General features: G+C 38.2%; 1 protein-coding gene across 1 annotated transcript in view; it reads left to right on the top strand.

The window, feature by feature from the left end:
• Positions 1-12,706, top strand: part of LOC124254780 — a 49,361-nt gene extending 36,655 nt beyond the window's left edge. The window contains 7 exon segments of the mRNA XM_046688630.1: positions 394-531; positions 1,089-1,240; positions 4,005-4,184; positions 5,470-5,664; positions 7,037-7,084; positions 7,912-8,031; positions 8,602-12,706. Coding sequence (XP_046544586.1) covers positions 394-531; positions 1,089-1,240; positions 4,005-4,184; positions 5,470-5,664; positions 7,037-7,084; positions 7,912-8,031; positions 8,602-8,677 — 909 coding nt within the window. The 3' untranslated portion in view covers positions 8,678-12,706.
• Positions 12,707-15,646: the final 2,940 nt, after the last annotated feature.

Below are 15,646 nucleotides of genomic sequence, written 5' to 3'. Positions count from 1 at the left end.
GTCCTGTGTACTGCTTTCTTTGGAAACCTTTCTTTCAGACACATGTGGATGAAAAGTCCTGAGTATTGGTTACCTTAGAACCATTCTCCACATCAGAAATTGGTGGATGAACAGTCCTGAGTATTGTTACCATGGAAACCATTTTCCACATCAGAAATTGGTGGATGAATGGTCCTGAGTATTGTAACCATGGAAACCATTCTCCAAATCAGCATTGGCAGTTAACAGTCCTGAATATCAGTTACCTTAGAAACCATTCTTCAGACACTGATATCTGAGGAGTAGATTGATGTGTGTATAACGAAAACTGGTTTCAAGTCTCTTTCAGTTGACAGTAGCAGTATGCCAGTCATATCTTTGGCCTCATGTAATGTGAAATGTTATCTCCTGCAGACCCTGTGCAGTCGACTGAGTGGCCGCAGAGGAAGCAAAACAGGCAGTACTTGCACGGAAGACAGTATTGGGTCCAGTATTGAGGAGACAATTCAGTGGAAGAAAGGAAATGTTCTTGGCAAAGGAGCTTTCGGAACAGTAAGTTTCAGCCATGTTAATCCCTCTGAAATAACTAGAGGTTTCCTGTGTTTCTAATTGTTCTGTACTGACACACTTTGAATATGCATATTCAACTTGATCATAATTTAGCTGATGAGTTTTCGTTGTGTATTGTGATACTTCCAGACATTTTATCTGTTTTCTCTTGGATAATATCAGGTTTGAAAAATCTGATTCTGCATTACTGTTCTTTAATCATGTTCATTGCTTTATTATGAATAACTCATTTGAAAGAAATACCTTCACACCATCAGGGTGGTGGGGTAGCCTAGTGGTTAAAGCATTCGCTCATCACGCTAAAGACGTGGGCTCGATCCCCACTTGGGCACAATGTGTGAAGCCCATTTCTGGTGTCCTGCCACTAGAATATTGCTAAACACGGTGTATAACCCAACTCACTCACTCATTCATTCATACCATCACATCACTGAGCCCACCTTTATTCTGTTATGAGATATGCCCTTGTCTGACCAGTGAATAGGAATTGTTAGCTGGGTCAATTGATAGAGTGTGATACTTATGTTACCTGTGTGTAGGTGTGGTGTGGTCTGACCAACGAAGGAGAACTGATTGCTGTGAAGCAGATTGACCTCAACACGACAGACATGGACAAGGCTCACAGAGAGTACGAGAAGGTGCAGGAGGAGGTGGAGCTCCTCAAGAACCTCCGACACAAGAACATCGTGGGGTGAGTGGAATCCCAGCACTATTTACCCTTACCAGTTGTTACCAGCTAATGAGTTGAATATGAATCTGGATTGGAAATCCAGAAGATGCTTCCTTCTTTCAATCCTTTTAGGTAAAACCCTGCATCCAAACCTACGTGTAAAGACCCTACGTATGTTTAAACTATGCTTCAAAATATGCCGAAAACAATGGTGTGGGATTTTGCTCATTATATCAACCACTGGTTTGTCTGTCAGAGATCAAATATTTACAGTCCACATTCTTATTGTTAGAGTGATGACTCTTACATTAACTCATTAAGCCCGAGAGCCACTTCACTACTCAACACCTGGAACCCCTCGCTGATTGCCCGACTCGTGTGCCTAGACTAATTAGTGCTAATCACACCTGATTTCCCTGGCAGATTTCGGGGATGACAGGAAACTGTCTAGTCGTACAAACAAGTCCTGATTGTTTAATTGTGTTGTAAAGATACATGGTGAAAGAAAGCAGGAGTGAATACATATCATGTACTGCAACGTTTTATATAATTTTATTGCAAGTTTCTCATGTAGACCTTTTGCGGCTTGTACATTTATATTTTATCAACATATGCATGTATTCGTTGTATATAAGAGATGAGACATACAAATTCTCTCTCCCATATCATTGTGTGAAGTTTGATTTCACAAAACATCTTTGACAATGCAATACTGTAAAGAAGAATTTACTTATATACTTTATAATCTTCTACGAAATTAGCGTTTTTGCCGATACATTTCTAGTGTATACAGATTATTTTAAGGAAAGTACTATTACACTAGTCTGTGACTAACATAGAGCACATTCATATCTTGGCACTTTGTTTCATCTAGATTCAGTGCAGAAAACATACATGATCATACGAACATACATATGAAAAATGTATACTACATATTCCTTGCATAGACATAAAACAAAGAGTCACGTGATAGGGCGTCATCAAATTTCCTGAATAGAACGTTCAGTATCTCAACTGTTCAATATAGTGGCTGGTCATTTGTTATCTATGACCAATCGTATCATGAGATACCTGTCACAGAGGAAAGGACAGGTGATGGCGCGTTGGCGAAATTTCTGAAGAGCACATTTGGTCACTCAACAGCTTGGATAGAGATTGATTATTGGCTATATCATTGACCAGTCGATATGCTGGATTTCGGCTTTATCAACTCAAGCTATCATGTAACAGTTTGTGTCTTGTAAACATACATACTGGTAACGATGTATGAAATATACACAAAAGACAAATAGGAGTAGATAGACACTTTGGCGAGTTAATTTGTCCTCAGAGATCGAAAACACATTTTAGTGTTTTTCGATATTAGATAAAACAAAGCGATTGAAATCCAACCATTGAGTAGAGATAGTATTTACTTTCATATACAACTAGTACATAAAACATAATGGTTTGCTGTACATGTAAATATAATCTTCACCATGATACAAATGAATATCCAAACTAAAGTACACGTATTACAGAATTCACAAAGTGACACTATACTGAATTATTATATTGTATAAACTTGCAGTTGAATCCCCCCAAATATTTATGAAGATGGGGGTGCCTATATTTATACTGAATGCAAACGAGGTTCATAAGATTACAGATGTGCATGTATGCATAAACGTTACAGAGAGGGGCGTGACTTCATAAAGCAAGCTGTCCAATGATATAATAGCGCATCTGTTTATTTTACACTTGTCACGGGACAAACCTTTCAACAAGGACGTAACTACATACGCATTCTACCGGAGACTGTTATTTCAAGGTCGAAAGAGGTCTTCAATTATCTCATTACTGTACACTGATTGAATGATTAGACGCATGTGTATCGATACCGTAACAGATTTACTATCCAGCTTTTATTGATGATGGATCAATAGAGACTGAGTTCATTGATACACATGATAATTACACCGGATTTGATAATTGCAGAGATCAAATACAAATGTTTTACACAATGCTCATGTAAAGTGCATAGAAAACTGACAATTCAAATCAACATGAAACTTTCAACAGCTTGAACAAAAATGCTTAAAATACCATTTTATGGTTTACATGTAATAATTTATGGTATTACTTCTGTTTATGTCTAATAATTTTTTGAATTTCCAACTTACTGTGTTTTGTAACAAACGTAGTAAAAGATTTCATTGTTGTAATAACACTGACATGTATATATATTCGATGCAAAGGCACGACTGATCACTTTATATTCAATTAGGTAACATTATCAACTTTAGATTATGGAAAATAACTACTTACAATTCAGTAAGCTTTAAATTGGTAAGTTAATTTATGTCTAATGTTTTCGAGCTTGGATGTATAATTATTTGTGTTTACATGTTATATTTCATTATATGAAACATGACAACGTAATAATACCTAAAAAGTAGATTCAAACTATTCTATTGTGTTTGAATTCTTTCTATCTCCTCGAAATTTTGTATATTGTTTCCTATTTATTAGGAAGTTGAAGAAAATATAATCTTCAGTAACCGCTAAAGCATTACATTTAATTCAATCAATGTGCATACGAAGTATTTTTAGTATCCATTCCCATTGAAGAATACCAGACACTTACCTCTGTAAAAACATCATAATGCGTTCATTTGCCAAACGCTGTATAAGCCTATGATAATGATTAGCAACTGCTATTAAAACACTTTAAATACTTCTTCTGATTGACACTAAAGGTAGCATCTCTCGGCCTTAATGAGTTAATCAACACTCTGGTTTTCAGCTACATGGGCACAAGCTTTGAGGACTACACAGTCAGCATCTTCATGCAGTTTGTACCAGGTGGATCTATTGCCAGCATCCTGGCTCGGTTCGGAGCCTTGGATGAGTCAGTGTTCCGACGCTACACTCGACAGATCCTAGAGGGTGTGGAATACCTTCATGACAATGATGTCATACACAGGTGAGCAGTCTCTCCCTGGAACTAGAAGGCTGAACCTGTCGAATGCACTGTAGTTTACTATGCAGAGATATTTCCCTTAATATCTGTTTCATGGTTTGATATGGGCTTGAAATCCCAGATTCATCAAAGTGATAAGCACCTTTAACCTGCTCTCTTCCATAGTTATGTTCATAACAGTGTCCAATCATGTTCAGGGGCGGTGGGGTAGCCTAGTGATTAAAGCGCCCGCTCATCACGCCGGAAACCCGATTTCGATTCCCCACATGGGTACAATGTGTGAAGCCCATTTATGGTGTCCCCCTCCATGATACTGCTGGAACATTGCTAAAAGCGGCGTAAATCCATACTCACTCACTCACCCAATCCTGTTCAAAGGGATGTTAAACTCATCTTACTTGTAGGAACCTATGATAAAGTGTACTGGAGATAATTAGAGTGGAAATGATTTGTACTCATAAAGAACTCACTGTGTGATCTGTAGTCAGTAGGGAGTATCCACTAAGTGATCTGAAGCAAGGGGATAGTTTATGGATACACAACTTTGTTATATGCAATGTTTTGGTGTAGACGATTTGCCTGATACATTGTATTATATGTTCTTGGAATTGAATATATAATATAAGAAAATAACAATCACTATAAATTTGATTTTTTTTATGTTTCTACTCTGTCCTAGTCATTAAATATCAGACCCGCGAAGATCCGGGGTAGAATAGGTCTTCAGCAAGCCATTCTTGTCATAAAAGGCGACTATGCTTGTCGTAAAAGGCGACTAACGGGATCAGGTGGTCAGGCTCGCTGACTTGGTTGACACATGTCATCGGTTCCCAATTGCGCTGATCGATGCTTATGCTGTTGATCACTGGATGTCTGGTCCAGACTCAATTATTTACAGACCGCCGTCATATAGCTGGAATATTGCTGAGTTCGGCGTAAAACTAAACTCACTCACTCACTCATTAAATATCAATAGTATAGGTTGTCAAGAAACAGATACAGATTGAGAATTAGGTGGTTGAGAACAAGCAAGCTGACAATACCATATATTGTTTGCTATGAATAGCCCACAGAATGCTGATTACATTGAAATATAGTCATTCACACAATACCTCTAACATAGTAATTGTTCGTCAAGTGGTCTTAAGCAAATGATGAGCAGTAGATTTCAACTGGGTCATGATTATTGAGAGCAAAAAAGTATCAGAAATAGAATGTGCCAGAATAGAAAAAAAATCTTTAAAATAAAAATTTGATCCATTACAAGTTGAAATGTTTCTCTCTTCAGAGACATCAAAGGAGGCAATGTGATGTTGATGCCCAATGGGGACATCAAACTGATTGACTTCGGCTGTGCCAAGAGATTATGCATCAACCTAAGCATGAGCCAGAGCCAGATCCTCAAATCCATGAAGGGCACTCCTTACTGGATGGCGCCAGAAGTGGTCAACGAGACTGGTCATGGCAAGAAGTCGGATATATGGTGAGTGATTTCTTCCTGGATTGAATGGGTTACTAAGGAGGGTATACTTCAACCAAAGGACATTTGTGAGCTAAAACTGCTGTTTTTCAGTGTAGAGCTAGGTTACCTGTTGAAAAAACTGTGCTTATTTTTTAACCAAACATGCGATCATATTGCTATCAAATCAGTTGTTCCAATCAGACGTTGTAATTTTTATTTGATACCTTGACTGACCAATCAGAATTGAGAATCTTCTAAATTCATGGTTGAATTGTAAATTTTCAGCTTTTTTCTAATGATACAAAATATTTTTTTATCAAGACCAGCTAATAGGCCTAAGCCCAAAACTCTGCAGCAGTGTCAGGAGAGAAAACAGGACTAACACAGATATATTGTAATGCTTAGTAGGGCTGGGATGATACACTATGTCACGATACGATACGTATCGCGATATTTAACTGCACTGAATGCAATGTTAAAATCCACAAACCATTCTTAGAGAACTGACAGTCTGTGTTGAAACATGGGAGTTATCATAACCTTAGCGCTAAGGCCGCTTTGTGTAACATATGTTATATTTGGATTACACTTTCTTCCTAAAGTACAGATTCTAGTACTTTTATTGGGTTGAGTCCCATCTGGGATTGGAACCCACACCCTCAGAGTCAGGCACCTAATCGCCATCACACAAAGTCAGCCACCTAACCCCCTCAGCCACCGCAGCTTCCACAAAAATGGAAGTCGGACAACTGGTAATCTAGACTGCGGACGTTGTGTACCCCTCTGATGGGGTAAATTGGCATGGCTCCCACAATCGAAAGCTATGATGACACAATGCCATTTAGAAAGTGGTCAAATGTAGCATATGCCATATTTGGTATTACACTGTCCTAGTATGGTACAAATTCTAGTACTTTTGTTGGGTTGATTCCCATTCGGGATTGGTGAGTGAGTGAGTTTGGTTTTACGCCGCTTTTAGCAATATTCCAGCAATATCACGGCGGGGAACACCAGAAATGGGCTTCACACATTGTATTCGAACCGATGTGGGGAATCGAACCATTAGGGTCTTCATTCAGGATTGGAATCCTTGTGGTACTGACCACCGGTGCATGTAGCTTCTCTATGCTTGACTGTTAAAAGATGTTTTTCAATTCTGTTATTCAGGAGTGTAGGATGCACCCACAAGGAAACCACCTTGGTGAGTAAAATCTAGGGCTGCCCCCAGTTTACCGGTTTTACCGGTTCAGACAAGGAAACGATACGATTGTGATACACTGATCGAAAACCTGGTGGACATACATTTGACCACTGGTGCTTTGGATATAGCTTCTCTATGCTCATTGACTGTTAAAAGATGTTTTTATTTTGCCATGAATTCTGTTATTCAGGTGAGTGTAGGATGCACTGTGTTTGAGATGGCCACAAGGAAACCACCTTGGTGAGTAGAATCCATGGTATACTAGTATTTCAAGTATTCTTTAATATATACACTAAATGTCTACGATATATTCTTGTCAGTCTCCGTTGTCTTTTGTATAACTAATAATGAGGATGCCAAAACTTCTCTTTGTATGTTAGATGCCGAGGTCTGTTACTCGGTATTCCTGATGACGTATTGCAGTATGCTTGATGACATGAAACAATTATCTAGTTCCCTCAAGGATGCCAATATTTCAGTGTTTTCAACTTAATTTAATAGCAAAGTGTAACAATTCAATAAAATATTTGATAATATTTCAAATATTAATAAGTCTTAGAGTAAGCAGGGTCATACGTTCTGTGTTAAAATCCCAGTCAAATTTACACCAGCCATGTACACTGATATCACTTACGAGTTCATCAACTGGATGCCAAGACAAATAATATTGAATGATGAATCCCTTGAGAAGAAGAGTGGCACCCTCACCGATGTAGGTACAGCCTGTGACCAGACTGATGGCGTGTTATGTCACCCCAACAACGTTCATTGTTGCTCATGTTATCAACCACTGGTTTCCTACCAAAGGTTTCAGTTGATTGGTTAGTTGTTTAATGCTGCACTCAGCAATATTCCAGCTATATGGCGGCGGTCTGTAAATAGGCAAGTCTGGACCAGACAATCAAGTGATCAACATCATGAGCATCAAACTACGCAATCCAAGGTTTCAGTACTTAAGTGATGGAACATTGCTGAATGGGTCATGTAAGGATTAAGAATGGAGCAGAAGTAATAAATATTCAGGAAATGATTATTCAATATTGTGATGTCAGATATGTTATGTTTAGGTCGGACATGAACCCTATGGCTGCCATATTTGCTATTGGATCGGACAGGCCGGTTCCTACTTTACCAGAGGACAGGTTCTCACCTGAGGCCAGAGAGTTTGTCATGAAGTGCCTCACAAGGTAAATCTTTGTTTTTGTGTATTAATTATATTTGTATTTTCACAAGGTACAAATCTCAACACTGCTTTCTTTATGTGAGATCCCCATGCAATTAAGCTTATTCAGCTCTGAAAGAATGTGGGAATTTGAATTACTTTACCTTTCTGTCAGATTGATTATTTTTTGTGCTAGAGGAAGAAAAGTCACGCTAATTTGCTTACAAAAAGTGGAATCGAGAAAAAAATTATTCTAGGTATTTTAAACATGACTGACATTTGTGTGCTCCTCATATTGAGGGTGTGGTGGGGTAGCCTATTGGTTAAGCGTCCACTCGTCATGCTGAAAACCTGGGTTTGATTCCCCACATGGGTACAATGTGTGAAGCCAATTTCTGGTGTCCCCCGCTGTGATATTGCTGGAATATTGCTAAAAGTGGCGTAAAACCAAAACTCTCCAGATATTGGGAGATGATGGAGGAATGTAGTGTATCCACCCATGTGATGTTTCTGACAGTGTCTCTGTGTAAAATGTGCAGTGGTTTCTCTCTGACATCAATGAATGTGTAATCAGGTAAACATTGTTCCATTCCAGAGATCAGAACATTCGTTCATCAGCGACAGAGTTGCTTCAGGATGTTTTCATTCTGAAGAAATCTTCCAAGAAATGACCACAGATCTGAATGTCTGATTGAGTTGTGTGTTCTCATTGTCTTCTGGTGTGCGACATGTACTGCAAATAGACATAAAATGTGACTTGTTTACGCCAACATTGTCAATCCCAATAATGTCATTGACATTATCTGGTACATGTAATAGAATATTACAAAAAGAAATGTTAGCTTGTTTGAAAGTTGTCTTTAGCAAGGTGCTGATTGCTTCGAGAGAGCAGAAGCGTGTCAATGTATTTCCCTTCTGTCAAGGTCTGTTTCATTCAGACTGACACAACATTTTTACTGTTAAATACATACATACACCATATTTTCTGAGGAATAACACTTTGTATATTTAGTATATGCTTTATTTCCCTAAGTATTAAATCAACCTTAGAGGTTTCCATGTGCAAAAATGTTACCATACTTTTAATTTGTATAAGATTGATTTATACATTAATACATTAATTTCAAATATATAGGAAGTTCTTTTCCTTGATGCTTGAGTGGCATTAGTGTGTATACTATATGTAAAATGGATTCATGTTTAAATTATTTCAGCCATTGTTTAACCCAATACCAAGAAGCATTTGCCAGTTGATTGGAGGTTGCTGTCCATCAAAGTGTGATGAAAGAAAGCCTCACATATCTATGTTAAAGGTTTGATATATAAATATGTAAATAGGTTGTACAGTCTGTATTAAACTGAACATCATGGCATTTGAATATTTTGCTGATAATATTTATGTGGGAGTGTACCTGATGCTTTCCATTGTACATAGTGTACAAGGTATAATGTGTATAGGTCATTAATTCAATCAATTTTTAGATTTTTAGATTTACATATCCGTAACAATTGTATCATGTTATATTATTTAATTGATTGACAAGGAATTATCAGATGGGCAATATATTAACACAGAATATATGTTTTACAGCATTATTTTCAATGTAGGTAATATCACACTTGTTTGGTAACCAAAGCAGTATTGTTTTTAAAATATAACATTATAATTTTGTAAAACCTATCACTTTACAACTGTTTTAAATAAGCTTAGCTCTTGTTCTATCAATCCTCTGCGTTCAGGGTCTGACGGCCAAATGTTTGTACACCTTTTGAAGTGAGAAGTTGAAAATCTCTGTACGTTGGTTTGAATCGAGTGGAATCGAGACTATGTAATATTTAAAACATGAAATTTCTCTAAAGACTGCAAGAATGGCATGGTCGGTTTGTTGATGTAATCTGTTACTAAATGGTATACACATGTGTAATGTTTTGTTTTATATTAAACCAAAAAATTAGGAATCCTGAATATTTGAGAGGACATTTCTATGAAATTGTGTGATGATCATAAAAAACAGAACCCAACCCCTAAACATTCATGATTTCATCTTCTTTAGTTCAGAATACATGTGATTTGAAGATAAACCCTACCTTTTGTATACTTATATATTTGTACACACAATATGAATGAAAGTGCTCTTCAGTACAGACATTTTAATTTAAACAAGATTATAACTATGCACAGTGGTGATTTGAAATAAGGATATTGTTTTTTATACAAGTCTGCTTATGCTCCCCTTTTCATCTCCTCCAATTTCTGCGTTTAGCAGAAACTGGTCCAACAGATGAACTGTATTGTAGTTGTAGTGATGTAGCTGCTGATGGTGTCTCTGTGTGGTCATCTGCTGATGTAGGGTACCACCCAACATGTTTAGATTATGGTAGTCTTCCAGTTTGTTACTTTATACAGCTGGGGGAGCTGAAACCGTCAGTTTGTAGCATGTCTTGTGTAATTTAGAATGCAATATGTTTTAGTTTAGAGCTATAAGTACGCTTTTGTATAATGGTTGTACACAATAACTGGAAAATTACCTTTTGGATTATAATTTCATAAATTTAAAAAGGTTAGGCCAATCCCACAAATTGACAAGTGTTTTGTTGTTGATATTAGACTGGACACAGCTTGTGTGACAATAGTGTGGTGAAAGCTGGCTCTGATTTTGTATTGTTACCTCAGTTTTTCTGAAATGATTAAATGAACAATCAGCAAAGGTAACATTGTTGACATGCTTGTTTTATTTATAACACTTTAGTAAGTTTCTGTGTTTGTGAAGGAATATGTGTAAACGAAGAGCACACATTCAACACAACCATTTTTACTTTTGTCTCCATAAATGACAAGTGTGATAAAGTCTTTTCATAAACATATGATGAATATTATGGCTCTATTCTTCCCACTTGATTAATAACAGACCATTATATTATTATTCCATTTTAAGATAAATAATTGTATTCGAAAGTGTGAAATGCATTTTGAAGTTTAAGCTTTTGTATTTTTGTATCACAAATGCAGTATGTCTTGTAAGATTTGGATATTTTCTGAGTTGAAAGTCCAGTTGTATTCAACCGTTATACAGAGTCGTGGGAAAGGCTGATCTCTGTACCCATCCATTGCAATTTCTACACTAAAAACAATAGAGAAACTTTGTCTGAAATGCGACAGAAGAGAATTCTTTATTGTTCTTCTTTTCATGTTGTATAAGATGAACTGACAGATTAAGTTTTGTAATATGTGTATTTGTTTCAGCCACCTGTCAGCAGTTTGCATGTACTCTTGTGAAGTTTTTGGGATTCAGACTGTAGTCCATAACTGTATAAAGTTTAAACTTTATAATTGACATTGTACCTCACCAGTTGCAATTTCTTCTGAAAATTTATGCAATAATCTCCTGATATTATATTATGCATAATAATACTGAATTGACATCTATACTCTTCAAAAGTTCATACCTATTTTGATATCTGTGATTGTAGAAAATATTTTATTTTATAAAGTAAGTATCTCAATGTCTGTAAAATATAAACATGTTTTCAGTATTATGCTTGTATCACAGCCACTTCTTCCCATTGCAACAGGGGTCAAATTAGGAACCCGATTAATATCATCCCCTTGCCCCCCCATGAAAAATTAACTCACAGAAAACAACCCCAAAATGTTCCAGAAATTGTTGAAATCAGTTATGGCAATTATGCGCTGATCTGCGGATTTCTGCTGATAATGGTTCAAATTATGCCCCCCTGAACCCCCCATTTGATGACACAATATTAAGTTTTCAGCTGAAAATGGATGTTCCTGTTGCCACCCCTGTTAAATGTTTGGAATCCTATGAGAAAAGAGACATTGTTGGATGGATGGAAGGAGGTTTTGGTAAAGAAAGTTATGTGAACCTACCATGCAAATCTTTGTCCTAAAAGGATCAGAGAAAGAAGTGGGTGCAATTTTCTATTAGTTTGTGGACAGAGCAGTCAGGGTTTCTTTTGAAATATGAGGAAAGGACAGATCAGGGGTTTGTGTACTGCTCGGGTAATGTATTGGAAAATGCCTGGTTATTACAAATTAGAATTGTCCAAATATCCCAAGGAAACATGACCCAGCATGCAGCTATGATATGAGACTCACACACACAGTCCTGCTCATTGTCCTCCTGATGCTTAAGATGGGATGTTAATCAGCAGCATGTACTGGCCTAAGGTTAGAACCAGTAATTGATTTGTCGTGGACAAAAGACAGCGTTGAATGTGGAGGTATGTGGGTCAGACTGTACATTTCAATGAAGTTTTTAAGAACATATTTGTGGAATATTTTGCTACCCTGATACTTCATGCCATGAAAATGTATCTATGGTAGCCATGGTAACGATGTCCTCATATCAGATTTGATTACATGTGAGGGTCTGTGACTGGAAGAGTCTGGCCCTGTGATAAATGGCTGATTATTAATGATCTGTATTATTTGTACATACAGTTTGTAGAGTGTTCTGAAGCAATGGTACTAGAGTATGCTTTATTGTGATAATGGTATTAGTTATGAATGTAACTTTTACATTGCTCCACATTTTATTCAGCATTGTCAGCTCTAAGCATTGTGTGTAGATAAACATGTATATACCTGTACATCCAAAACTATTTATTGGATGAGCTGTGTTCTTACTGAACATCATCATAGCATTAATTTTATAAAGAAATAAAACATATAAATCATGTTTGTCATCATGTGTGTTTGATTAAGAAGAAGGTGGCAGTCTTTCAGCGGCCAGCATATGCATGACTTATTGGTTTGTTTCATTTTTCAACAACTAAAAAAAGAAACCCTACAAAACACACACAAAAAACAAAACAAAACACAAACAAACGAAGCAGTACACATGTACCCTATGGTGTTTCTGTGTTGGAACAAATAAATAAACCTGTATCATTTCAATACATTTATATTTGTAGGCATCTAATATACGCAGAATTAAGGGCTGATTATTGATGTCATTTGAGTTGTAAATCAATCTTTCTTCTCTACATTATATACTAAGCAGCAAAAGAAACGTCAGTTTGGAATTTTCCTTCGAAGAAACTGATAACTGTAAACTCATTTAATGTTTTGATTGTATATTTTTGACAACATCTCCAACTTTACCTGAGCAAAGATATTCCTTCCCAAACTCAGAATTGAACCCAGGAAATGGTCTCAAAAACGCAACCTGATCTCGGAGATGGTACGGTATTCTCCATGTTTTTCATGCAACTCGTGCTGCACGTGCTGTTCACAAGGACCAGCCCTATAAAATGCACCCCCAAACCTGACTGAAACATTCACATTACAAAGTCAGCAGGATGTCGCAATTCACGACAGCTCACAGGAACCAGGCGCTAGGAAGACTTCAAGCTGGCCACACTGCACAAGCCGTGCCAATCACCTCCAGGTCAACGTTCGGACCATCTACAGGCTGCAGCAACGTTTCCGGGCCACCAACACCACAAGTGATCGCCCCTGTACTGGCAGACCAAGGGTGACGACAAGACCGCCATGTTGTGCGACAGCATGTACAGAATCCCTTCATGCAGGCATCCGAAATAGCGTCAGACGGGGAACACACGGAAGACCAATCAGTACGCCGACGTCTTAACAGCGGGAACCTTCAGTGCCGTAGACCTTACCGTGGACCTATCCTCACCCCTCGTCACTGGCGTGAACGTCTACAGTTTGCCCTACAACACCAAAACTGGCGATACAGCCAATGGAGAACTGTTCTGTTCACAGATGAGAGTCGGTACTGCGTATCAACTGCAGATGGCAGAACAAGAATATGGCGATGACGTGGCCAGCGTTACTCAGACCAATGTGTTATGGAAAGAGACTCATGGAGAGGTGCAAGCGTCATTGTATGGGGGGTTGAATAGGCCTGAACCAGAGAGCGGGTCCTGTGGTGTTCCAGAACCTTGGTCCAGGGAGAGGAGGCGGCCTCACAGCGGTGCGCTTCATCGACCAAGCTTTCGCACGTCACCGGAACAACATTTCCAACATGTTAACGCCCGGGCCCATACTGCCAGAGCTACACGGGACTTCCTACAGCAGAACGGTGTCAACATTATGCAGTGGCCAGCCCTTAGTCCTGATTTAAACCCAGTTGAACATCTCTGGGATGAAATTCAGAGGAGACTGAATAATGTCATACCGAGGCCGAACACAGCGGATTTATTGCGCCAGGCCTTTCTCAGAGTGTGGTTCCAGGTGACAATGGCCTTCATCAATCGATTGGTGCACTCAATGAATAGACGCTGTGCTGTAGTTATTGCCGTTCGTGGTGGTCACATAAGATACTGAATTCAAGAGTCTGAATGGACTGCAAACGTTCAAGCAATGTCTTGCAATTGTGCTGAGTTATTCATTGATGTGTCAAGATATTGTACACAAAAATGTTTTTGATCCGCTTATTATGTCCATTTCTGTAATGATTTGATTACAGTGCCTATCTAATTTTGAATTCGTACTGACGTTTTTTTTGCTGCTGAGTATATATTTACAAATGGCATTGTATTTTAAGACGTGATATATATTCGATATATACTCAACAAAGTGCCCACATGTCATCTAGACTACTACTTGTTAGTCATTTTAGTGGAAGTCGCGGTGGCTGAGTGGTTAGATGGCTGACTTTGTGTGCTGGCGAATAAGTGCCTAACCCACATGGGATTCAACCCCCAAAGTACTAGAATCTGTAGTTTACATTTTTGCATTTGATCACTTTCTAAAGCCATTGTGTATTTGTGATATATACCGTGGTAGCTCACTGACTGGCTTCACCTATTGCTGTCGTCTTGATGGCTGGGGGCGTTGTGTAGCATAGCGTTATCGTCACGCAAGGCCGGGTTCGATTCCCCACATAGGTACAATGTGTGAAGCCCATTTCTGGTGTCCCACGCCGTAATATTGCTGAAATATTGCTGAAAACCGCGTAAAACTACACTACACTGAGCTGGCCTTAAGTGCTGACTTTATCACAGTGACTGATAACATTATGGTTGTAAATCAAGTAGCACTTAAAGGTTTGTCTCGATTTACAACAGACTCCATTAGAAATATGATCACTCTCCTGAAATAATCATATTTTAAAGCTGCATTAAGACTGGTTTCTGCAATCATATGTCTTATCATCCTGTGATCTTTGCTACGTCGTCAAACACAAATACACACCTGTAAAGAGCCTTCAATCTAAGATCCCGCCTACAGATCGTTTGTTTATCACCAACATGTTAAAAGGTTTTATATTAACCACTGTAAATCTGCTTAAACTACACACACATGTAACATTTACACCTTGACCGAAATCAAATATGTACAGTGAGTGAGCGGGTGGTGGGGTGGAGGTGCCACCCTGCACCCTCCTCTGTATCCGCCTATCCCTCGTGTGTGACGTTGGCCTGTATAATACAACCAGTGCCCCGGCAACATTCATGGCAAATTGGCAAATGTAAATGTAAATTTATGCAATGTATATTTATTCCTCATCCTCGTAGTATAAAGGGTTAATCATACAATGGAAAAGTTCAAGGTTAAGTCAAGGAGACTGGAATATGTCCACCGGAAGTGGGGTAAAGCTGTTTGTTCTGCGATTTTAGTTCGCAGTTGAATACCCTAAAAAGGACTTTCT

Source organism: Haliotis rubra, unplaced genomic scaffold (assembly GCF_003918875.1).
Source record: "Haliotis rubra isolate DU_JTF1 unplaced genomic scaffold, ASM391887v1 Scf582, whole genome shotgun sequence".
In the NCBI taxonomy this organism is placed as follows: Eukaryota; Metazoa; Mollusca; class Gastropoda; order Lepetellida; family Haliotidae; genus Haliotis; species Haliotis rubra.
This window is presented reverse-complemented; position numbering and strand designations above follow the sequence as displayed.